Here is a 25,701-nt window from a genome sequence, read left to right as displayed (position 1 = left end):
CCCGCCACCCATCAGGCTTTCTGATTCCCTTACCTCCTTCAAGCGCTCCCTCAAAACCCACTTTTTTCGACTAGCCTATCCCTCCTCCTAACCTCTTTTGATCCTCTTATCCTGCCTCCGTCCCCCTCCGTTCCTACTTATCCTATTGTTTTTCGTTCGTCCACCCACCTATTTTTAGTATGTTAACTCTTATGAGTAGGGCCCTCCTTCCTCACGTACTCACCCTACCTCTTTACCTCACCTGTGCTCCTGTCCTGTTCTTCCCTTCCTCTACTTCATCTTTAGTCTCCTTGACAATTTTGACACCTACTTCTGAACTGATGCTGATTTTAGTTCTACCAGCTATACCCCCATTTATACTGTATTTTTCAACACACCCTGTACGTTACCTCGTCATTTTTTTTTTTTTTTGTTTGCTATGTACGGCGCTGCGGACACTTTGCGGCGCCCTATAAATAAACGTACTACTACTACTACTACTACTTACAGCTGAGGCGGGCAGGGGGAGCCGGGAGCTGTCACTGTCAGTACGGAAGGAAAAAAAAAAAGCCCATACAATGAATGGGCAGCCTGTGATTGGCTGAGCGCTCTCTCAGCCAGTCAGCAATTGGCTGAGAGAGCGCTCAGCAGCCAATCACAGGCTGCCCATTCATTGTATGGGCTTTTTTTTTCTTCTTCAGTACAGACAGCTCCCGGCTCCCCCTGCCCGGCTCAGCTGTAAGTAATTGCCGCAGCTGTGTCCCCCGCAGCGTCCGTCCCCCCAGCCGCCTCGCAGCGTCCTCCCCACCTGCACAGGTAAAGACTGGGGATGGTGCGGCGGGCGGCGGGGTGTAACGTAACTGTAGCACTGCAGCCCCCGGCGCCCGCACATGCATAGCGCCCCCCGCGGTCGCGGGGGCTGCGGTGCTATAGTTACGCCCCTGATTCAAATCTGAGCTCCCTAGAGAAGCGAAAATCTGAGATTTCTGTCCGTTCTTTAATCACACTCGCCGTACAATATAGTGAAGCGATTAAGAGATTCAAGCAGCATCCAAAGGGTTGGGGGGCGCTGGATAAGTAAATTTACCCCTTGAAGAGAGCGCTACAAGGGGGATAAAGAAGCGCCAAGATGGAATACAGTAACACTGGATCATAGGTCCACACACAGTTCCCAGAGCACTGAAGTCTTTTGCCGTCTGTGCAAATTCGGCGCTGACATCACAGACTCAAAAACGCAACACAATTCATATGACGACACTTGTATATCTGTGTGCAACTGAGGAGGCTATTCCGGTTGATTCGCAAGACCACCCAACCCCGCCTTGCTACCCATTCTGAAGTGCAATTCGCACGCAGGGCATGCAAATGGATGTCACACAGCGGTAGATTTATTAAACTCGACGAAGTGATAAACGGTCTGGTTTTTATCACCGGCCAATCAGCTCCTACCTGTGAAGCTACAGGCTTGGTTTGAAAAATGACAGGTAAGAGCTGATTGGCCGGTGATAAAAACCAGACAGTTTATCACTTCGCCGAGCTTAATAAATCTACCCCACAGTAACATTCATTCGCCGGGCAGGGGGGGAACGCGCACATCTTTTGATGGTCGACAACCATCGAAAGATGTGGTGCATGCTGGGAAGGAAATGTGCGGCCAGCTGACATCCGGTGATGTCAGCTGTCCCCCTCCCACACCATGGCCTCATTAGCATGAGAACGCCCACATGCTATTGGTGCCACCTGCCGCCCCTCTCCACCCACTGTCCTGGGTGCGTGCGCAGAAATACACATGAACACAGCACCACCATTGGTCCCTGTGGGAATGTATTCTCTTGATCTACACACAAAGCTCTGCATGGCATATGGATGCTACGGGTATGACAACGCACCTGTAGCTGGTTGGAAAGGTCTGAAAGGTAGGTGCTAAAACCTAGTGCTCCCTCTTGGCTTATTTTAAAGGGCACCGCGCCCTGCCCATTTTATAGGCTACTAAATGCACCCTGTCCTTTTGCTGCTCCCGCTGCTGCTGCTGTCAACGTCCGCTCTTCTAGCTGTAGCCCTTCCTTCGCAGGGGGACCGATGTGGTCTTACTGCGCATGCGCATACTGGAATAGCGTGCAGGGGACGGAGAGGGCGGTGGGCCGGCCCCATTAGCATATGGGAACACCCAGCGGTTCATTGGCGTTCCCATGCTAATGAGGCCATGACCCGGGGGGGCGGGCCGCTGACATCACCAGATGTCAGCTGCCCGCCCACTTTCTTCAGAACGTGCACGCATATGTAAGTTTGCTTAGAGCAACCGGTACTTGTTTCCTAGCACGGCCACCATGATTTCTATCGTGGTGGTCGTGTCGGAAAAAATCGTGTCGGGCGCATACCAAAACGCGACCGACGCGATGTACCCGATTTCTCCATAGGCTTCAATGTTAAATTATTTTACCATTGAAACTGAGTCCATTTAACATAGGAAAAAATGGGAAAAGGCCGAATAAGGGCCATCTCTCATTGGGTATGGCCCCGTCATGTGTGTAAAAAATAATGGCCCCCCATTGTGGCCGCCACCCCCACGATCGGCGCGAACCCGAAGTGTGGCGAGCGCAGCGAGCCCGCGGGACGCAGCGGTGGGCGTCCTCCGACCTTTTCATTCCCCTACTATCCACGTCAGCATGGAGTTGAGAATAGATTAGTGTGGCGAGCGCAGCGAGCCACCGAGCCTGAAGCGTGGCGAGCGGACGCTGATACCTTCACAGATCCCTGCGTCCCCTCGCGGGCTTCACAGGTATCAGCGTCCCCTCGCGGGCTTCACAGGTATCAGCGTCCCCTCGCGGGGCTCGCCACGCTTCGGGCTCGGTGGCTCGCCGCACTAATCTATTCTCAACTCCACGCCGACGTGGATAGTAGGGGAATGAAAAGGTCGGAGGACGCGCACCGCTGCGCTCGCCACGCTTCGTGTTCGCGTCGATCGTGGGGGTGGCGGCCACAATGGGGGACCATTGTTTTTTACACACATGACGGGGCCATACCCAATGAGAAATGGCCCTTATTCTGCCTTTTCCCATTTTTTCCTATGTTAAATGGACTCAGTTTCAATGTTAAACTAATTTAACATTAAAGCCTATGGACAAATCGGGTCCATCGCATAGGCTTCAATGTTAAATATTTTAACATTGAAGCCTATGGGGAAATCGTGGGCATCGCGTCGGTCGCGTCGTGTGCCTTCTTAAGGCACACAACCGACGCAATGTACCAGAGTACTGCTTTTTTCAAAGGAAATCGCGGGCATCGTGTGCCTTAAAGTTAAGGCACACGATGCCCGCAATTGTGGCCGTGATAGGAAACAAGTACAGAGCGACCTTACATATGCGTGCACGTTGCACATCTTTCAATGCGAATGGATGTTTATGTACCACCATTCGCAAGGGGGGTTAGGTTGACTCGCAAGGATGCAAATTCACATCTGAGCGAATCACCCAGAATTACCCCCACTGTGTATAATATCTGTGTCATATTACCCCTATATACCACAGTGCATAACAGTGGTGTCAAACTCATGGCCCTCCCAGCTGCTGTGAAACTACACGTCCCAGCATGCCCTGCCACAGTTTTAGCAATGCAGTATATAAAATCTGTGGCAGGGCATGCTGGGATGTGTAGTTTCACAACAGCTGGAGGACCATGAGTTTGACACTACTGGTGTATAACATCTGTGTGTCATATTATACTTATATTTTACTGTATATAATGTCTGTGTGTCATATTATGTGTGGCAGTATTCAGATGAGTGCACAATTCCATTTGTGTCCAATACTGACTGAGGACCCATAGGATACCATTCAAGGGATCTGGATGATGGGATGAAAACGTATAGGTCAACAAGTTGACACTAAAACATCAACATTGACAAAAGATTGACACAAGCAAAGGGTCGACAAGGCAGTTTTTTACGATTTTTGCTGAGGTCAACAACACTGACACAAAAAATATCAATCATTTGTCAATGTCGACCTATTGGTGTGGATCTACACACTGCCTATCCTATCATCAATTTCACCACAACCATTGGCCGGTGTTCAAAATCCTGACAAGGTCAAAATCCTGACAGGGTTGAAATGCCAACATTTAAAATGCTGACACGGTCAAAATACCGACATTTTAAAATGTTGCCAGGTCAAAAAGTCGACATGCGTTTTTTTAAATGATTTTTGCTTTGAAACGGACCTGTTCTTACTCCACGATCCAAGTGGGCAAGATTATAATGGTGCGCCAAGCGCAGCGCGCCATGTGAGGGGACCTGGTACACTGACCAGTATCCATGTTGACCTAGACACCCAATAAAATAAAAACATGTCTATTTTTTGACCTGTTGACATTTTAAACGTCGGCATTTCGATCTTGACGGTATTTTGACCATCAGCCAGTGGTTGTTTCGGGATTATGACTGACGGTATTTTGGCTGTCGGGAAATCATACTGAGCCCCTGTGATCCGTATCCATCATGCACAATATACGGTTTATAAGCGTATATGCATTATTTCAGATATTATATGACATTTGATCTTCAGAAGAATAACGTAATGATTTATCCATGTGGCAATCAATCAGTTGCCCAAAGCGGGGAAAGACTTGGCATTGGTTACACATGCCGCCCCATCAACTGGCCAACTAGATTTTAGTAAATCATTTGAGCAATTGTTTGGTTACGCAGGAACCCCAGGAGCATTGCTTCATTGCTGCCAGCTAGCGGGAGCACAGTTCAGTAACACAGGCCAAAATTTCGAGCTTTGAAAATGATTTTAATAATCACAGTTGTGTGCGTGCCAAAGTGTCATGTGCCGGTCTGCAGATCCTAAGGGGTTGAGATCGTTTGGTCTACAGCATGTTGGTCAACAAGCATTCGGTCGACACCATTAGGTTGACATGGGGATAGGTCGACATGGTGCTAGCTGGACATGGCTTTAGGTCCACACAAGCATTAGGTCAACATGGTCTAGGTCGACAGTCAAAAAGTTGACATGGAGTTTTTCACCCAAATGTCGACACGAACACAGTTTGAAGTGCACTGCATTGCTCGCCATGCATCGGGCACGGTGCCTCACTGCGCTCGGCACACTATATTATCCACACACCACAACGCCCTAGTGGATGGTAGGGCATAAAATACCGCCTGTTGGCACATCAGCTCAAAAAACAGTGAAAAACCCCATGTCAACCTTTTGACTGTCGACCTAGACCCAATGCTTGTGTCGACCTAAATGGCAGAGATAACCGACAATAACAAAAAACCTAATAATATAACTTTAATAGGGGTATGCTATAGACCTCCGAACATAAACTAAAGGGACGAGTCTCTTCCTTTAACCCAAATCAAGCAATCATCAGATCAGGGTCAGGTATTAATTATAGGGGATTTTAATTTACCTGATATTGATTGGAAAAATGAAACCTGTAAAACAGCAAGAAGCACTGGGTGCCTAAGCTTACTTAAAGACCAGTTTATCACACAAACGGTAGAAGCTCCAACTCGTAATAAGGCATTATTGGATTTGGTATTAACAAATAACATAGATTTAGTTTCAAACACAAAAGTAATTGAACATCTAGGGAACAGTGGCCACAATATGGTTTCACTGGAAATCAACTTCAGTAAATTACATCATAAAGTATCTGCAAAAATACTAAACTTCAGAAAAGCTAACTTCAAATTATTCAGAGAAGCCCTAAAAAGAAATGTTTGGGAAACAGTTTTTGAGGGGAAAAATGCGGAGGAAATGTGGGATACTCTAAAAAAATGTACTTAAATCATTAACTATTTAACTATTAAATACACTAGGTGATTTATCGCGCCCTACGGGCGCTCTTCACACCAGCGTAAGGGGCTGCGCCCCCTCAACCTGTGCACGCAGGGTGAGGGTAGCGGGCTATCGAGGGGGGCAGAAGGTGCTTGGGGGTGGTGAAGTGGCAGGGCGAGGGGGGGTACAGGCATAGATACTGGCGGTGTGGGCTGAGATGCTGCCAGCAGGGGGAGGGGACAGAGATGCTGCAAGGAGATGGGAGGGGGGAGCGGAGGAAGAATCTGCCAGGTGGGGGTGGCGGTAATTGTAATTGTACCGGGGATTGGTGGGTGTGGGTTGGTTGTGGTGGCTTAAGATTAAAGGAAGTGCGGACTTGCATATGCTGGTGACCGGTGGGGGAGCGGGAACATGGTGCAGGGGGAGATGCTGTAGGGAGATGGGGGGTTGTGTGGGCCACCGAGATGCTGGCAGGAGATATAGGGAGGTGGTGCAGACGGAGATGATGGCTGGAGGGGGTGCGGGCGGAGATGCTGGCGGGAGTGGGGTTGGAGATGGTACCGGGCCGGGGGGGGTGTTTGCTGCGCATGGAGATGGTCCGGGTGGCGGAGTGAGGTGCTGATGCTGCCGTCCGGTGCGGGTGTTGATGAGGGGGGGGGGTGCGGGTGGCGATGCAGGTGCTGATGATGGGGGGGTGTGCGGGTGGTGAAGAGGGGGGGGTGAGGGTGGTGATGATGACATGCGGGTGCACATGGAAATCACCTTGGCTCCCAGTAGATGCTGCTGGTCTGAGCGCATGTGCCGGCTGACAGCTCCTCAGTGCATGAGGTTCCGTGGCTGGTGTGTTTGACGTCATGAGGCGACGCACACAGTTCAACCCGCAATGCCCCCATAGGAAGGGGCACAGAACCCATTGTTAATGGCCAGAGGCTGCAGATGGTGATTATGGGGCGGGGGGGGGGGGGGTGTTGCGGGTGTTGATGATGCTGGGAGGGGGGTGTTGATGATGACTGGTGGGCTGTTGTATGCCGGCATGACGCAATGCACACAGGTGAACCCACAGATCCTCTTGTTAATGGTAGAGGGTGCGGGTGGTGATTTGGGGGGGAGGGGGTGCGGGCAGCGGGTGATGACGATAGGGGTAGGGTGCTGATGTTGGGGGGGGGCTGGTGTTGATGATGCCGGGTGGGGGGATGAAGTCAGTGGGGGGTGCGGGTGTTGATGATGGGGTGGGGCTGCTGTGTGACGTCATGAGGTGAAGCACGCAGGTCACGGGCCGGGGGGCAGTTTTTGATGATGGCGGGAGGGGTACGCCCACACTGTAAAAAAGCTTCTGTGACCTGGAGTGGGAGTGTATAGTGCATAGGGTCTTGAGGGGTCTTTTTTTTTTTTGTAAATGTTGACCCCCAGTGTACCGCTGTTCTTGACAGGTTTTGGGCCAGGTTCCACCCTCTGCTGTGCTGGCGCACTGTGCCGTTCCCAGTCCCAGTCTAGTGATTGTGTTTTACCTATGCCGACTGTACAGTCTCAACCTATTGACTGTCGACCTATTGTATCACCTGGATCCCAAAACAAAGCCGTGCACTCATCTAGCTCAGGGGTACACAACCTGCTACTGTCCAGCTGCTGTGGAACTACATATCCAAGCATGCCTTCCCACCATTTTGGGTTTGCTATTAGGGCATGCTGGTATTTGTAGTTACACAGCAGAGGGAGAGTCTGATCAAGCGCAAAAGTAAAATGGACTGGTCTGCAGTGCCCTCTCCAAAGAGGAGGTGCATGAGGCCCCGGCAGATGGTTTTTGTCACTCACCTGATGATCTTCCTAAGGCAGTGCGTGCAGCACCTATGTCCACACTGGGCCTGAAACGGTCTGCGCAGGATGTTCTTGCAGTCGGAGCAGAGAAATTTTCCATCAAGATTGGTCCCGATAATTTCTTGACGGGTGGTGATGTTGGGGGGGGGAGGTTTATCGGCCCACAGGTCTTGACGATGGGGGGGGGGGGGGCAGGTGCAGGTGATGGGGGGGTGTGGGTGTTGATGAGGGGGGTGGGGTGCTGATGATGCCGGGAGGAGGGGGCGGGTGTTGATGGCGGCGGACGGAGGGGCTTCTGTGTGACGTCATGAGGCGACGCACACAGTTCAAGGAGGGTGGGGGTGCTGTTAGGTGATGAGGGGGGGGTGGTGGCGAATGATGCTGGGTGGGGGAATGATGTCAGGTGGGGGGGGGGGTGTTTGCGGGTGTTGGGGGGGGGGGGCGCGTGTTTATGATGGGGTGGGGGTGCTCCAGAGAGGGGGGTGGGTGCGGGCAGACCCGCTCAACCCGGGGGGGGGGGGGGGAAGGTCGTGCAGACCCGCCACTCTGGGGTAGGGCGGGAATACCCACTGCTCCGGGGGGGGGGGGGGGTTGTGCAGGCTTACCTGCTGATCCAGGGGGGGGGTGTGTGCAGACTCGCTGATGGAGGGGGGGGGGTTGCGTGAGTGCAGGACTGCTGTTGAAGGGGGGGGGGGTGGTGTTCCACCGCTGCTCCAGCAAGAGGGGGGCTACGGGCACACCCACTCATCCAGCGGGGTGGGGGGTGCACCTGTCACATAATAAGGCCATCAGCACTCGGCCTGTGTGCCTGGCTGTCCACCTGCAGTGATTAGGGGACTTGTCCTTTCTGATGGTTCTCATTGGGAGTTGCTCCCTATATCACTCAGCCTGACCTGACTCAATGACGGTTATAGAGTCTTGTTAACTGATCCCGGTCTGTGCTGATGGTCTGGTATCCTGTGTCCCAGTCATGTGTTCCTGGCTATCAGCAAAGTTCCTGGTGTTTTCCATCCTGTGTATTGCACTTGTCTATTTTGCAAGAGTATCTCTTTATTCCATCCTGTGTACTGTTACACCTGCGCGTACCGCAAGAGTGTCTGTATTCCATCATGTGTACTGTTACACCTGCGCATACCGCAAGAGTGTCTCTGTATCCCATCCTTTGTACTGTTACACCTGTGCATACTGCAAGAATATCCCTGTATTCCATCCTGTGTGCTGTTATACCAGCGCATACTGCAAGAGTTTCTCTGAATCCCATCCTGTGTACTCTTACACCTGCACATACTGCAACAGTGTCTCTGAATCCCATCCTGTGTACTGTTACACCTGCGCATACTGCAAGAGTGTCTCTGTATCCCATCCTGTGTATTGTTACACCTGCGCATACTGCAAGAGTGTCTCTGTATCCCATCCTGTGCATTGTTACACCTGCGCATACTGCAAGAGTGTCTCTGTATCCCATCCTGTGTATTGTTACACCTGCGAATACTGCAAGAGTATCTCTGTATTCCATCCTGTGTACTTTTACACCTGCGCATACTGCAAGAGTGTCTCTGTATCCCATCCTGCGTGCTGTTACACCTGCGCATACTGCAAGAGTGTCTCTGTATCCCATCCTGTGTATTGTTAACCTGCGAATACTGCAAGAGTGTCTCTGTATCCCATCCTGTGTACTGTTACACCAGCGCATACTGCAAGAGTATCTCTGTATCCCATCCTGCGTGCTGTTACACCTGCGCATACTGCAAGAGTGTCTCTGTATTCCATCCTGTGTGCTGTTACACCTGCGCATACAGCAAGAGTGTCTCTGTATCCCATCCTGTGTACTGTTACACCTGTGCATACCGCAAGAGTATCTCTGTATCCCATCTTGTGTACTGTTACACCAGCGCATACTGCAAGAGTGTCTCTGTATCCCATCCTGTGTACTGTTACACCTGCGCATACCGCAAGAGTGTCTCTGTATCCCATCCTGTGTACTGTTACACCAGCGCATACTGCAAGAGTGTCTCTGTATCTCATCCTGTGTACTGTTACACCAGCGCATACTGCAAGAGTATCTCTGTATCCCATCCTGCGTGCTGTTACACCTGCGCATACTGCAAGAGTGTCTCTGTATTCCATCCTGGGTGCTGTTTCACCTGCGCATACCGCAAGAGTGTCTATGTATCCCATCCTGTGTACTGTTACACCTGCGCATACCGCAAGAGTATCTCTGTATCCCATCCTGTGTACTGTTACACCAGCGCATACTGCAAGAGTGTCTCTGTATCCCATCCTGTGTACTGTTACACCTGCGCATACCGCAAGAGTGTCTCTGTATCCCATCCTGTGTACTGTTACACCAGCGCATACTGCAAGAGTGTCTCTGTATCTCATCCTGTGTACTGTTACACCAGCGCATACTGCAAGAGTATCTCTGTATCCCATCCTGCGTGCTGTTACACCTGTGCATACCGCAAGAGTGTCTCTGTATCCCATCCTGTGTACTGTTACACCTGCGCATACTGCAAGAGTGTCTCTGTATCCCATCCTGTGTATTGTTACACCTGCGCATACTACAACAGTGTGACTGTATCTCATCCTGTGTACTGTTACACCTGCGCATACTGCAAGAGTGTCTCTGTATCCCATCCTGTGTATTGTTACACCTGCACATACTGCAAGAGTATCTCTGTATTCCATCCTGTGTGCTGTTACACCTGCGCATACCGCAAGAGTGTCTCTGTATCCCATCCTGTGTGCTGTTACACCTGCGCATACTGCAAGAGTGTCTCTGTATCCCATCCTGTGTATTGTTACACCTGCGAATACTGCAAGAGTATCTCTGTATTCCATCCTGTGTACTGTTACACCTGCGCATACTGCAAGAGTGTCTCTGTATCCCATCCTGGGTGCTGTTACACCTGCGCATACCGCAAGAGTGTCTCTGTATCCCATCCTGTGCATTGTTACACCTGCACATACTGCAAGAGTATCTCTGTATTCCATCCTGTGTGCTGTTACACCTGTGCATACCGCAAGAGTGTCTCTGTATCCCATCCTGTGTGCTGTTACACCAGCGCATACTGCAAGAGTGTCTCTGTATCCCATCCTGTGTACTGTTACACCTGCGCATACCGCAAGAGTATCTCTGTATCCCATCCTGTGTACTGTTACACCAGCGCATACTGCAAGAGTGTCTCTGTATCCCATCCTGTGTACTATTACACCTGCGCATACCGCAAGAGTGTCTCTGTATCCCATCCTGTGTACTGTTACACCAGCGCATACTGCAAGAGTGTCTCTGTATCTCATCCTGTGTACTGTTAGACCAGCGCATACTGCAAGAGTATCTCTGTATCCCATCCTGCGTGCTGTTACACCTGCGCATACTGCAAGAGTGTCTCTGTATTCCATCCTGTGCGCTGTTACACCTGCGCATACCGCAAGAGTGTCTCTGTATCCCATCCTGTGTGCTGTTACACCTGCGCATACTGCAAGAGTGTCTTTGTATCCCATCCTGTGCATTGTTACACTTGCGCATACTGCAAGAGTGTCTCTGTATTCCATCCTGTGTGTTGTTACACCTGTGCATACCGCAAGAGTGTCTCTGTATCCCATCCTGTGTGCTGTTACACCTTCGCATACTGCAAGAGTGTCTCTGTATCCCATCCTGTGCATTGTTACACCTGCGCATACTGCAAGAGTGTCTCTGTATTCCATCCTGTGTGCTGTTACACCTGCGCATACCGCAAGAGTGTCTCTGTATCCCATCCTGTGTGCTGTTACACCTGCGCATACTGGAAGAGTGTCTCTGTATCCCATCCTGTGCATTGTTACACCTGCACATACTGCAAGAGTGTCTCTGTATTCCATCCTGTGTGCTGTTACACCTGCGCATACCGCAAGAGTGTCTCTGTATCCCATCCTGTGTACTGTTACACCTGCGCATACCGCAAGAGTGTCTCTGTATCCCATCCTGTGTACTGTTACACCTGCACATACTGCAAGAGTGTCTCTGTATTCCATCCTGTGTGCTGTTACACCTGCGCATACCGCAAGAGTGTCTCTGTATCCCATCCTGTGTACTGTTACACCTGCGCATACTGCAAGAATATCCCTGTATTCCATCCTGTGTGCTGTTACACCTGCGCATACCGCAAGAGTGTCTCTGTATCCCATCCTGTGTACTGTTACACCTGCGCATACCGCAAGTGTCTCTGTATTCCATCCTGTGTACTGTTACACCTGCGCATACCGCAAGAGTGTCTCTGTATCCCATCCTGTGTACTGTTACACCAGCGCATACTGCAAGAGTGTCTCTGTATCTCATCCTGTGTACTGTTACACCTGCGCATACTGCAAGAATATCCCTGTATTCCATCCTGTGTGCTGTTACACCTGCGCATACCGCAAGAGTGTCTCTGTATCCCATCCTGTGTACTGTTACACCTGCGCATACCGCAAGAGTATCTCTGTATCCCATCCTGTGTACTGTTACACCTGCGCATACTGCAAGTGTCTGTATCACATCCTGTGTACTGTTACTGTTATGGCATTGCACCCTATAAAATCACATGCAATTTTGCGGGAGATGCGATGCGCCGAGACCAAAAGAGCAGTGAATAAATTACATAGGAAAATAGCATCGCATGGCACTAAAGCGGCCCATGCAATGCGATTTCCCTACGCTAGCGTACGTATGGGTTTCTTTACGGTGAGGTTAGTAAAGGTGCGGAACTCGCTGCCAGCTGAGGTGATGACAGATACATTTAAGGTCAGATTGGACAAGTACTTTATGGATAATAACATTCAGGGCTATAATCCGCAAGTTCTGGTCTAGTGGGGAAATCAGCGGGTTAAAAGAGGCCGTATCCAAAAATTAGTTATGTCGATGATAGGATCAAAATGTACAATCGGGTGGAGGGGGGGAGGGGTTATATCTAGGATTTAGTACAATGAGTCTGGTTAAAAAGGTTGAACTTGATGTACAAACGTCTTTATTCCACCTTATCTACTATGTTACTCCTGTAGTCAGTGGCCGAGTCACCATATCCAGAATGTGGTAGACGGCAGGAAATCCTTTTCATGGTACAACAACAGTTGGTTTTTTCGAAGACTGCAGCCGTTTATAATGTTTTGCATGCTGTGATTGGGCAGCTGCTGCTGCTGCAATCTAGAAATCTTTCTCCTTCCCTTTTCAATATACAGGTTGCGTATCCCTCATATAAAATGCTCGGGAACTAATTATTTTGTATTTCGGAATATTTGTATATATTTCAATGAGGCATCTTGCATTTATTATATATAACACATTAAACACATGAAATAGCTACACAAATATATTTTATTTCTACATGAAACAAAGTTTGTGTACTACCTCGGGTACTGAACGTCAATGCTAAGCAATAATGTCCTTGCACATATTTAGTGCCAGTTACACATCATGTCCCCAGTAGTGCCAGTTACACATCATGTCCCCAGTAGTGCCAGTGACACATCATGTCCCATGTAGTGCCAGTGACACATCATGTCCCCAGTAGGGCCAGTGACACATCATGTCCCCTGTAGGGCCAGTGACACATCATGTCCCCAGTAGGGCCAGTGACAAATCATGTCCCCTGTAGTGCCAGTGACACATCATGTCCCCTGTAGTGCCAGTTAGACATCATGTCCCCTGTAGTGCCAGTTAGACATCATGTCCCATGTAGTGCCAGTTAGACATCATGTCCCATGTAGTGCCAGTGACACATCATGTCCCATGTAGTGCCAGTGACACATCATGTCCCATGTAGTGCCAGTGACACATCATGTCCCCAGTAGGGCCAGTGACACATCATGTCCCCTGTAGGGCCAGTGACACATCATGTCCCCTGTAGTGCCAGTGACACATCATGTCCCCTGTAGTGCCAGTGACACATCATGTCCCCTGTAGTGCCAGTGACACATCATGTCCCCTGTAGTGCCAGTTAGACATCATGTCCCATGTAGTGCCAGTTAGACATCATGTCCAATGTAGTGCCAGTTACACATCATGTCCCCAGTAGGGCCAGTGACACATCATGTCCCCAGTAGGGCCAGTGACAAATCATGTCCCCTGTAGTGCCAGTGACACATCATGTCCCCTGTAGTGCCAGTTAGACATCATGTCCCCTGTAGTGCCAGTTAGACATCATGTCCCATGTAGTGCCAGTTAGACATCATGTCCCATGTAGTGCCAGTTAGACATCATGTCCCATGTAGTGCCAGTGACACATCATGTCCCCAGTAGGGCCAGTGACAAATCATGTCCCCTGTAGTGCCAGTGACACATCATGTCCCCTGTAGTGCCAGTTAGACATCATGTCCCCTGTAGTGCCAGTTAGACATCATGTCCCATGTAGTGCCAGTTAGACATCATGTCCCATGTAGTGCCAGTTAGACATCATGTCCCATGTAGTGCCAGTGACACATCATGTCCCCAGTAGGGCCAGTGACACATCATGTCCCCTGTAGGGCCAGTGACACATCATGTCCCCAGTAGGGCCAGTGACACATCATGTCCCCTGTAGTGCCAGTGACACATCATGTCCCCTGTAGTGCCAGTGACACATCATGTCCCCTGTAGTGCCAGTTAGACATCATGTCCCATGTAGTGCCAGTTAGACATCATGTCCAATGTAGTGCCAGTTACACATCATGTCCCCAGTAGGGCCAGTGACACATCATGTCCCCAGTAGGGCCAGTGACAAATCATGTCCCCTGTAGTGCCAGTGACACATCATGTCCCCTGTAGTGCCAGTTAGACATCATGTCCCCTGTAGTGCCAGTTAGACATCATGTCCCATGTAGTGCCAGTTAGACATCATGTCCCATGTAGTGCCAGTTAGACATCATGTCCCATGTAGTGCCAGTGACACATCATGTCCCCAGTAGGGCCAGTGACACATCATGTCCCCTGTAGGGCCAGTGACACATCATGTCCCCAGTAGGGCCAGTGACACATCATGTCCCCTGTAGTGCCAGTGACACATCATGTCCCCTGTAGTGCCAGTTAGACATCATGTCCCATGTAGTGCCAGTTAGACATCATGTCCCATGTAGTGCCAGTTAGACATCATGTCCCATGTAGTGCCAGTTAGACATCATGTCCAATGTAGTGCCAGTTACACATCATGTCCCCTGTAGTGCCAGTTACACATCATGACCTTAGTAGTGCCAGTTACATATCATGTCCTCAGTAGTGCCAGTTAGACATCATGTCCCCAGTAGTGCCAGTTACATATCATGTCCCCAGTAGTGCCAGTTACACATCATGTCCCCAGTAGTGCCAGTTACACATCATGTCCCCAGAAGTGCCAGTTACACATCATGACCTTAGTAGTGCCAGTTACACATCATGACCCATGAAGTGCCAGTTAGACATGTCCCATGTAGTGCCAGTTAGACATGTCCCATGTAGTGCCAGTTAGACATCCTGTCCCATGTAGTGCCAGTTAGACATCCTGTCCCATGTAGTGCCAGTTACATATCATTAGAGGGATGAGGTGGTTACCTGCGCACCGAGTTATTTATTATCTGTATGCGGGCAGTGCATCTGAATCTCAGGGCTGTTCTCCCTGTAGTAACTAAGCCTAGGGGTTGGATGCAGCACACAATGCCCTTGTGTCTGATAGGTCGGTGTATACTTCGGTCTAGGTCTTTTCATAAATGTATAATGAGCAGTGTATCATGTGTCAAAAAGGTGTTGTTTTAAAGTAAAGTACGATGAATAACAGTCTATTTAGTACATGGGATATAAATGATATACTGTAGTATCCAACATGACTGCTGTGGATGCAAACGTGCGCAGACCAGCTGTTTCTATGGCCTGTCTGTGACTCTATGCAAACGCAGCAAGAAAGCCATTTCCTGCCGTCCATCCGTGTGTGCAAATGTGCAACGCTTCAGTGTACAGTGCTGAATCAGCTCCACTGATCTGAGTACTTGTTGGCAGGATTCAACAGGAGGGAAGAAGTGCAGAGATCTAAATTATTACCTGTGCATTACTAAGGAACAATGACTTCAATCAGGGAAGTGGGAGGATTGCCACAACGTGGGCGCATACACCCTGACCAGCTGCACAGATGCCGATGAGTCACATGGCACCTCACCCAGAGGAAGTATTGACAACCCCAAACCAGCTGCAGCTATTGAACTTTGGGGTAGATGTATGAAGCAATGATAAGGGAGAAGTGAGCCGGCAAAGAAGTGGCCCATGGCAACCAATCAGCTGCTCTGTATAATTTTATATTATGCAAATTTATAGACGTTACTTCAGTGCTGATTGGGTGCCATTCTCTTCTCCCGTATCACTGCTTCTTTCATCTGCCCCCCTGATATTGCGGTAAAGTGCTGACGGCAGCTGGTAACAATATCATGATGTTGAGCAAACCAAGGGCCACTTGAAAACATTGATGTTCCACAAATCTTCCGAAATACGTTATAGCAGGATCCAACAAACAAAACAATAAAAATAAAAAAAATAGACAAAATAGTAGTTGAATAAACACCGTCATAAAAAGGATAGGAAATCCCTTATGAACTATATTTATATATACAAATAGTGCTACAAAAATGCTGATTAGGAACACTTGTTTTTTGATGCAGAATATTTTTGGAAACCGGACGACACGGATGTGTCCACATAAATCTAGCCTCCGCTCGCATTAAACAGACCTTCTAGGCACGCCATGCTATAGACAACTTTGTCCATTTAATAGCCGCTTATATGCAAAAGGGATCACAAGCAGCTTCTGCTGATAGAAATATGTGGCTTCCCTGTATTCGGTGGGACTGTGACCTAGACACTGTGTACGTAATATACCACCACCAAATGTTTCATTTTATATGTAGGCCACTTCCATAACTTCCCGTCTTTCTTCTTAACATTAACCTGTATATGCAACGGTATATTTATGCACATTCAGCACTTTTATATGGACCTTAACCCTTTGCGTGCCAAGTGAATTTGGCAAAATAGGTGTGACCATTACCAAGCAAACCTTTCTTTTCATCATAATGACCTGTGACATACCTCCCGACGGTCCCTCTTTCCACAGGAACATCCCGATTTTTGGAGACGTTCCCAAATCCCACCCGGAGCCACCAGTTTCCCACGGCGCAGGGGGGGGGGGGGGGGGCGGCAGTTGGGAGATACACCCCCCCCCCCCCCCCAGCCTGAAGGGAATAGAAGCTGTGCGCATGTGGAAAATGTAAAATGTGGGCGTGGCCTTAGGAATCCTCCACGACCCTTTTCCATAGGCCACACCCCTTCCCGGTGTGGCCGCGGCTCCGTTGCACGAGTGTCCCGCTTCCCAAGCCCCAGAAGTTGGGAGGTTTGCTGTAATGTTACCTTATATAGGAAATATAATCTTTTTATACACAACTAGAACTTGGGGCCTTGGCTGGTACTTTGGGGAGTCCCAGATTGGTGCTGGCTGTAGGTGCCCAGGCTGGCTAGTAATACAGCAACAGTATGAACAAGTCGGTTACACAAAAAAACATGAAAAACTCAAGTCAAACTTTTCCCACGTTAACTGTTTTCATGTCAACCCTTTGACCACCTCGATTTAATGCATGTCAACCGACCTTTTTTTTCATGTATTGACTGTGGATCACGAGTGCTTGACCTAATGCGGCACACTGGGAAGACTGGCTGGTGTGTAGAGAGCGATGGGTCTGTGCTATGCTGGCACAAGCAGCTATGTGGGGGTCACTAGCCCTGGCACAATGACGAGGGTGCAGACTGGTATGGTGTGCGCACTGGTAGCTGGTATTGGGGTGGTGTAATGGTGATGGTATACCGTAAAGCTGATAATACATGTGCACTGTCCCAGGATGATGTTGGTCTGATGCTGGATAAGTACAATCCCATACACTTGGCAGACAAGATTTGTGAATTCAATTTGAATTTACTGGAAACTGGAATTCTTCCTTCTTTCCTGAGCCTTTATTACATCACAGGTGTGTAACAGGCAATGGAACCAGCGCTGTCGGCCCACACATGGGTCAGCAGATAGAACAGAACTAGCAGATAGAACAGAACTAACAGCTTACCATCTCTTCTCTCTTCTAAAACTAGGGTCATCGCCCATTTCTACAGGTACACATTGTAGCTTTTCCTGATCTGTACAATGTATTTCTGCTAATTATTCAGATAAAACACATTATACACCCCCTTTGTCTATCTCAGACCTCCCAAGAGTGCCTGTCCACCCCCCTCCCCCTCCTCAGGGGCAAACGCAGGATTTCTGTAGGAGGGTTTCCGTAGGTTTGATGTTAGAGCGATTGTCACCAGTCCATGCGGGAAGTGTAATTAGCATGTAACACGCTTTAGTCTGCCCCAAACACACTGCGGGTTATGTGACACATACAGTAGCATCACACACGTGCAGGTCCACTTACCAGACTCTGGGCCTTATTTTGGTTCATTCTTTCTGACAAAATCCTTCTTAAGCTGGGTACACATATATACAATCGTCGGTCCGTTCTTCCGTTCTGGGTCGGACAGCCGTTCAATTGTATATGTGTGTACGCTGTGCCTACCGACCGATAAACGGCAAAAAACTGTCTTGATCGTCCATACTTGGTCGGTCGATGGTTCTTTGCTGTTTAATTTTCATCCGACAGGACGGCCCCATATCGGTACAAAAGTGCAGTGTGTACGCACGTTCGACCGATATGCTGCCGTCCTTGCGACTATACTGCCAAAGCTGGAACGCCCATGTGGGCGTTCCATAGCTACAGGATCTCTCCTAGCATTCACCTCCCCGCCCCCATGTTTATGGTACAACACAAGAAGCATTCACCTCCCCATGTTTATGGTTCAGCACAAGAAGCACTCACCTCCCCCCACCTCACTTGTTTATGGGGGGAGGTGAATTTATGGGCATATGGACATATACCGCAAACTGCTATAAAGATGCGGAAAGTCACTACCCAGTCACTTTGCCGTATCTGTCCCTAGTCACCCTGCCGGCTGCTATAGAGATGCGGTAAGCGACTGGACTACCCAGTCAGTTTGCTGTATCTGTCCCTAGTCACCCTGCCGGCTGCTATAGAGATGCGGTAAGCGACTGGACTACCCAGTCAGTTTGCTGTATCTGTCCCTAGTCACCCTGCCGGCTGCTATAGAGATGCGGAAAGCGACTGGTCTACCCAGTCACTTTCCTGCCGGCTGCTATAGAGATGCGGAAAGCGACTGGTCTACCCAGTCACTTTCCTGCCGGCTGCTATAGAGATGCGGAAAGCGACTGGTCTACCCAGTCACTTTCCTGCCGGCTGCTATAGAGATGCGGAAAGCGACTGGACTACCCAGTCATTTTGCCGTATCTGTCCATATAGTCATCCTGCCGGCTGACCCGTACCCCTTTTTTTTTAGTGGTCAGAGAGCAGTACATGGCTCCTTGTAGTTGTTTGTGCCACTGTACACGTGCATGGGCGGGACATTCGAGCGCTAATAACCAATCACACAGTTTTCTCTGCACGCGTGCGACAGGTATTTATGCGTGCGACACAAAAGAATCGTCATTCTGGAGAAATACGTGGACGTTAAAGCACCAGAATTTATTTGTTCCTTTCACTTTTTTCTTTGGTGAGTATTCAACCACAGTTTGGACAAATGCTGTATTATTGATGTATTGTGTGCATCATGAAAGTAATGTCCATTATGTTTTATTTTTGAACAGACATTTCGAGAATGGCGGAGAAGAACGTGGAATTCATGAAAGAATTCATAGAGGCCTACAGAGACCAGACTTCTCTATGGAACAGCAAGTCAAGAGAATACTCAAATAGGCAAAAGAAAGCTGCCGCTCTGGAGGAGTTGGTGAAGGTCTGCCTCCCTTTTTACCCGACGGCAAATGTAGAATGGGTGCGACAAAGGATTGCCAACATGAGGACAGTCTTCAAAAAGGAGCTGAACAAGGTAGAGGCATCCAAGAAATCAGGGGCCGGTACGGACCAGGTTTATGTGCCCAGGCTTTGGTATTACAGCCTGCTGGCATTTACAGTGGACCAGGAGCTGCCGAGGGACTCCATCAACAGTCATAGCTATACTCCAGGCCAGGCTTCCCCATCTGAGAACCCTGAACCTGCTGAGGAAACCTTCTCTGGCACAGTAAGTACACCGATTTTACCCATACTTGAAATATTTATTGAAAATTATGTATTATGTGTACCTGCTTTCTCTAGTGTGTACCTGCCTTGTATTGGTCTTCCCTGGTATGTACCTGCCTTTCCTGGTATGTGTATCTGCGGAAGGCAGGTACACACCACGGAAGGCAGATACACACCAGGGAAGGCAGGTACATACCAGGGAAGACCAGTACATATCAGGGATTTGTACCTGCCTTCCCTGGTGTTTACCTGCCTTCCCTGATATGTACTGGTCTTTCCTGGTATGTACCTGCCTTCCCTGGTGTGTACCTGCAGAAGGCAGATACACACCAGGGAAGGCAGGTACATACCAGGGAAGACCAGTACATATCAGGGATTTGTACCTGCCTTCCCTGGTGTTTACCTGCCTTCCCTGATATGTACTGGTTTTTAATGGTATGTACCTGCCTTCCCTGGTGTGTACCTGCAGAAGGCAGATACATATCAGGGAAGGCAGGTACATACCAGGGAAGACCAGTACATATCAGGGAAGGCAGGTACATACCAGGGAAGACCAGTACATATCAGGGATGTGTACCTGCCTTCCCTGGTGTGTACCTGCCTTCCCTGATATGTACTGGTCTTCCCTGCTATGTACCTGCCTTCCCTGATATGTACCTGCCTTCCCTGGTATGTACAAGTATGCCAAATGTATTTTCAACCCCTTGCCTAGCTCTTGACAGGCGGTAGTAGAAAATTCTAAAGAGGTTTTACAAAACAAATTAGTGATTTTGTTGTTACATTTTATTTTACAGCCTTCTCTATTTGCGGAAGAGGAGTCTCCACCCACACTGGATGTGCCCTCACATCTGCCTTCACCCCTCCTCTGCTCTACCCCTAGACCCACAACCACCACCACTCAGCAAGCCACGCAGCAACCTGAAGCTGCATCAAGGAGAGGCCGTAAAAGGCCAAGGCAGGCCACAGAGTCATTGGAGGTCATAAGCCGCCAGATTCTGGATTCTGCCAATCGAGTGATGGTAATAAACGACGATGAGCAGGACAATGTGGGGCGCAACATTGCAAATAAACTGCGCAAACTGGATCTGGAAACAAGGACTGAAACAGAGCGCCTGATCAACGACGCCCTGTACCGGGCCCATATTGGCATTGTGAACAGACAATCCAGGATAACAAATGAACCCCCTATGCCACTACAACCGATCAACCCTGCCCCAGTACCGCACCACCACCACCAAATTTACCATCCTGCTGATTATCCCCACTATCCCCAGTACAATCATTCTGAGCAACCATGGCAGCAAAATCAAACCATGGGAAACCATGGGAACACCAGCTCCCTCCCAAGCAGTGATGGATAGCGACAGTCCCCTCCATTACCAGCCACTTTAATTTAATTTGATTTGCTTTATATAGTTTTTTTTTTAAATATATTTATTATAAAGTTTTTATTGTTCTGTTTCAAGGTTTGCCAAGTTTTTAATAAAAGATTTTACTTTAAAAATATTATTTGGTGTTCGTGTCTAAAATCCAGCAGGGTGTCTAGGGACAGACATACGCGTGGTAAGCAAGTCAGCCGGCTGGGTGTCTGCAGCAGTGAGGAGGTGCCGGCCGTCACAGTGAGATCACCCTGCTCCACAATCACAGTGACAGCAGTGTGTGCAGAGGGGGTGCAGCAAGGTCCTTATTTTGGTTCATTCTTTCTGACAAAATCCTTCTTAGATGGGCAAAACCATGTGCACTGCAGGTGGGGCAGGTGTTACTTGTGCAGAGATAATTAGATTTGGGTGGGGTTTTACTTCAAAGTGAGATCTATATTGCAGTGTAAAAATAAAGCAGCCAGTATTTACCCTGCACAGATACAAAATAACTCACCCAAATCTAATTCTCTCTGCACATGTTACATCTGCCCCACCTGCAGTGCACATGGTTTTGTCCATCTAAGAAGGATTTTGTCAGAAAGAATGAACCAAAATAAGGCCCTCTCTCTGGTGCAATGACAGAGCCCTCAGATCTACAGACACACATAGAAGTTACTTATATATAGGTCTGATCTTTAATTGGGAGGGAACACCGGGACCACCATTACTGCACAATCCCGATCACACTGCTAATCATTAGTCTGTAAGAATATAGGGTGAAATTTAATAGGGTGCGATTTTTCATTTTTTGCGAATTTTTTCCGCAAAAACGGCCGTTTTCAGTCTTTTTCCGAAAATCGCATATTTTATAGGGTGCGATTTGCGGTAAAAAAAAAAAACCCGGTCCTAGTTTCGTAAAATCATGACTGAAAATCGCACCATATAGAACTATATCGCACTTTTTTGCCGCAAATTCGCATCGCATTAAATATGTGAATTCACAGAAAAAATGGGATTTTTAAGAAGTGCGATATTGTAAAGTGCCTAAAAATCGTCCCCTATTAATCGTCCCCTATTAAGGGCAGAACGAAGACAATGCTGGTTCTCTGGTAGGTATGGGGTCACTGGGTCGATCCACCAAAGGTCGACACCCATTAGGACCCTCCTACATCCCAATGTGAGCTGTGTCACCAGGACCATTGAAAGAGAAATGCATGTCGACCTTTTTCAGGTGTTGACCTAAGCCGTGTCAACCTTTTGTGTGTCTACCCATGACTGTATAACTCTTGAGGATGTGTAACATTCAGGAAGAAGAAGGCTCTTTGCACCACTCTAACCATGAATCCCCCCCCCCCCAAAAAAAAAAATATTTGAATTTATATAACAAATGTGAGCGCATTTACAGCGGATATTTTACACATCTCTCACAGAGATGTTGGCTCTCATAGGGTTAAATGCTATAAACTGTAAATATCTAAATCCACAAAGTGTGTCGGCACTTACCTCTGTGCACATAGACAGATCCCAGGTTTACGCCCACAATATTTGCGGCCTCACAGGTGTACAATCCATTTATTTCCATATCCTCCGCCTTGGATAAATGCAAGGTCCCCGATGTTACTAGGACGCTGTCCGTCAAAATGGATTTATTCCCCCTGTTATACAAATAAAGCAAAGCGTTAGCACCTCTATCGGAAGCAGCTATTACGCTTACACGTTACATGACTACGTGTATGAAGCCACGTGTTCTATTGACGGCTAGAATCTTATTGGTTCATCTGCTTTTCAAAATGAGTAACAAATTATATGGGTGAAATTAGAATTTTCCCACCCATCCATGAGGTTCCCCTCCCCCAGCAACAAGTGTACAGGTGGCCGGCGGGACACTCGCACGCACAGCAGCCGGATGTCCAAATACATCTTAAGATATTTTGGCCATTGGCTGTGCTGTACAGCCGACGCAATATACACACCTGCCTACGGGCTCGTTAAAGGTCAATGAGACGCACGGACTGAAAGCCCGTACACACACATCGATTTGCGTTTGATTCGATGTTAGATTAGATTTTCTATTAGATCTGGCATTAGATCTTTGCATTCGATTTGGCATTAGATCTGTACTTTTGCATTAGATATCAAATTCGATATACATTCATGGTACATTGTACACATTTGATTTACTAGATCGAATTCGATATTTCCTTGGCTGCACAGTACATTTTTCTGTTCGATTTTGTGAAAACGGGAGCGCGCATCGAATCGAATGCAGATCGAAAGTGACACAAAAACCATTCGATTTCGTTTAGGATTCGATTTAATTTTGCTTCTATAAGCAAAATCGAATCGAAAATCAGAAAGAACCACGTAGAAGTCACTTCTGAACATGTCATATATTGTAGATAATTACATTCTGCAAATGATCCAGTCATAAACTACAGAGACAGAATTACAGGGAGACATTTACACCCCCACCCGCCCTTTGATCGCTTCAGTAGTTATGCTGGTTTCCAGGCGGTTTCTTAATGCAGTTTCAACGTTTATTTTGGGATGATTAAATAAAGCCGTTCCCTAGGGGAGCGTGGGAACCGGCGGCTGCATTACCATAACCTGTCACTCATAGTACGCCCCTGACTGCGGCAAAGGGGTCGATATTCTGCGAGGCACCATTTACCTGCTCACTAGCCAGTGAATATACTCTGAATTTGGGCCCATAATTCAGCAGATTGTTCCCATTTGTTGTAAAACAGCCCCAGCACCATGCTTCCAAAGGGTATCCGGATTCTAGGTTGACGGTATCTAGAGAGACAGTAGATGGACACCAAAAAGGTTGACATTGACAATAGGCGGACACAATCAAAATGTCAACATAGCTTTGGTTGCATTGACATGCATTTCTTGCACACTTCTGCCAACCCTTTGTCACTGTGGACTATCCACCTTTTGACTGCCTATCTAGACACCGGGATTACTCCGGAACCATTGTAAAGCGGTCGTTCCCTGTACTTCTTGGAGAATATTACTTTAGTGAAAACAAGAATGAACAGCTGGGAGAGTTCCCAAACCACTGCAGAGGGCACAGCAACCACACTGGAGGAGAAGCACCTATTGAATAGTCCCCCCCCCCCCCCCCCCCTTTCCATTAACAGACACTATAATTATGCATGGCTGCATAATTATAATGTATAATTATAGACAATTATACAGTCAGATGACACAGAGCCTTAAACATAACTGAAGAAATCCCAAACTATCGCAGCAGAACCAGACATTAGCCAGCCTACAGTATGTTTGTTTTTACAGAGGGGTAAAGGGGTTTGTTGCCTATGGGGTCTGATACACCTCTGACATACATTTTATAATTACAACTCACAGTTATGCGGGGGTCTTTTTTCCATACTTCTGTTAAAATGAGTCTTATTTGCACAATGATATACAGCGTGCCTACATTCTGTGTGTGACTTCAGCTGTATCTGTTTAAGATATGGAGTGTTACAGTGCTTTCCTGGAAAACATTGTAATGCACCATTTCATATGCAGATACAGTGGCGGCGACACACAGAATATAGACGTGCCAAATATTTTAATCAGCAGAAGCTCCTTATGCGTCCTATAAGATAGAGTTTAACAATTGGAATTGGTCTATCATTTCTCTATTGCATCCTAGAAAATCATAGACCGAATTGGATTGGTTGCCATGGGCAACATCACCTCCTTTTCATTTTTAGAAGGTTTAGTAAATGTACCCCTTAGTGCAGGCATGTCCAACATTGGCCCTCCGGATGTTGTGAAACTACACATCCCAGCATGCTTTGCAATAGTTTTAGCATTCTCTGATAGCAAAACTGTGGCAAAGCATGCTGGGATGTGTAGTTTCACAACATCTGGAGGGCCAACGTTGGACATGCCTGCCTTAGTGTGTAACAAGGGACTGTTACAATTTGGGCACACATGGGTGTTCTCAGTCCCACCGCAGCCCTCGCATCATTAATCTCTTACACAGCAGATTATCACACCGGTGTCAGGAAGAATTGCAATTATCCCCCGGCAGATGCTGAGTTCAGGCTCCTGCCAAAAGTAGCCGGACTATGGGGGTTATTCTGGTTCATTCGCAAGGCTGCGAATTCAGAGCGTTCCTCTCCCCATGTGTAGGCCCCATTACTCGCTCATCTTTAAATTTTACAGATGAGCCTTTAAACCGTTTACACCCCCGTGATCCCCGTGGCCCTGAGAATGGCAAAATGCTCAACTATGTAATATGCTGTTGATGGTGAAAATGTCAACGGCGTAATGTCAACGGTGTCAAAATAATCCAGGTTATGCTCGACCGCGCTTACTCGAACCCGTCCAGCTAGACGTAGTCAACAGCGTCTGGAGCGACAGTTACAAAACTCAGACGCCAGCGTTAGGTCGATGGGATCGTGATCGACAAATACAAGGTGGACATGAGTTTTTCACTTTTTTTTTTGTGTTTGAGTTGACATAGGTTATTATGGACACAAAATAAGTGTACTGTGTACGCTCGCCAATGCTTCGGGCAGGGTACATTGCTAAGTTCGGCACACTACTCTAACCCTGGGCCAAATGTAATAGGGTGAGAGTTTCAGAAAGTGAGAGATTTTGGGAGAGTTTCCCCC

At 48.2% G+C, this 25,701-nt stretch overlaps 2 protein-coding genes across 4 annotated transcripts in view; one reads left to right on the top strand and one right to left on the bottom strand.

Moving 5' to 3' along the window:
* The window catches only part of LOC146059408 (nectin-1-like), a 64,548-nt gene that overhangs the window by 11,601 nt on the left and 27,246 nt on the right, over positions 1-25,701 (bottom strand). For 2 of the 3 annotated variants that reach the window (XM_083171610.1, XM_083171609.1), the window contains exon 5: positions 22,571-22,722. In XM_083171610.1, coding sequence (XP_083027736.1) covers positions 22,571-22,722 — 152 coding nt within the window. Of the gene's footprint in view, positions 1-22,570; positions 22,723-23,738; positions 23,864-25,701 lie in introns of those variants that run through there. The other variant, XM_083171611.1, reaches the window with a different exon arrangement.
* Positions 18,202-21,067, top strand: LOC146058641 (uncharacterized). Its single transcript, XM_083170914.1, has 2 exons — positions 18,202-19,707; positions 20,501-21,067. The coding sequence occupies exons 1-2, from the start codon at positions 19,288-19,290 to the stop codon at positions 21,065-21,067; spliced, it is 987 nt and encodes a 328-aa protein (XP_083027040.1). The 5' UTR covers positions 18,202-19,287.

The sequence above is a fragment of the Crinia signifera genome, chromosome 2, assembly GCF_055691185.1.
Source record: "Crinia signifera chromosome 2, ASM5569118v1, whole genome shotgun sequence".
NCBI classification, from domain to species: Eukaryota; Metazoa; Chordata; class Amphibia; order Anura; family Myobatrachidae; genus Crinia; species Crinia signifera.
Note: the sequence above shows the minus strand (reverse complement) of the source record. Positions and strands in the feature narration are given on the sequence as shown.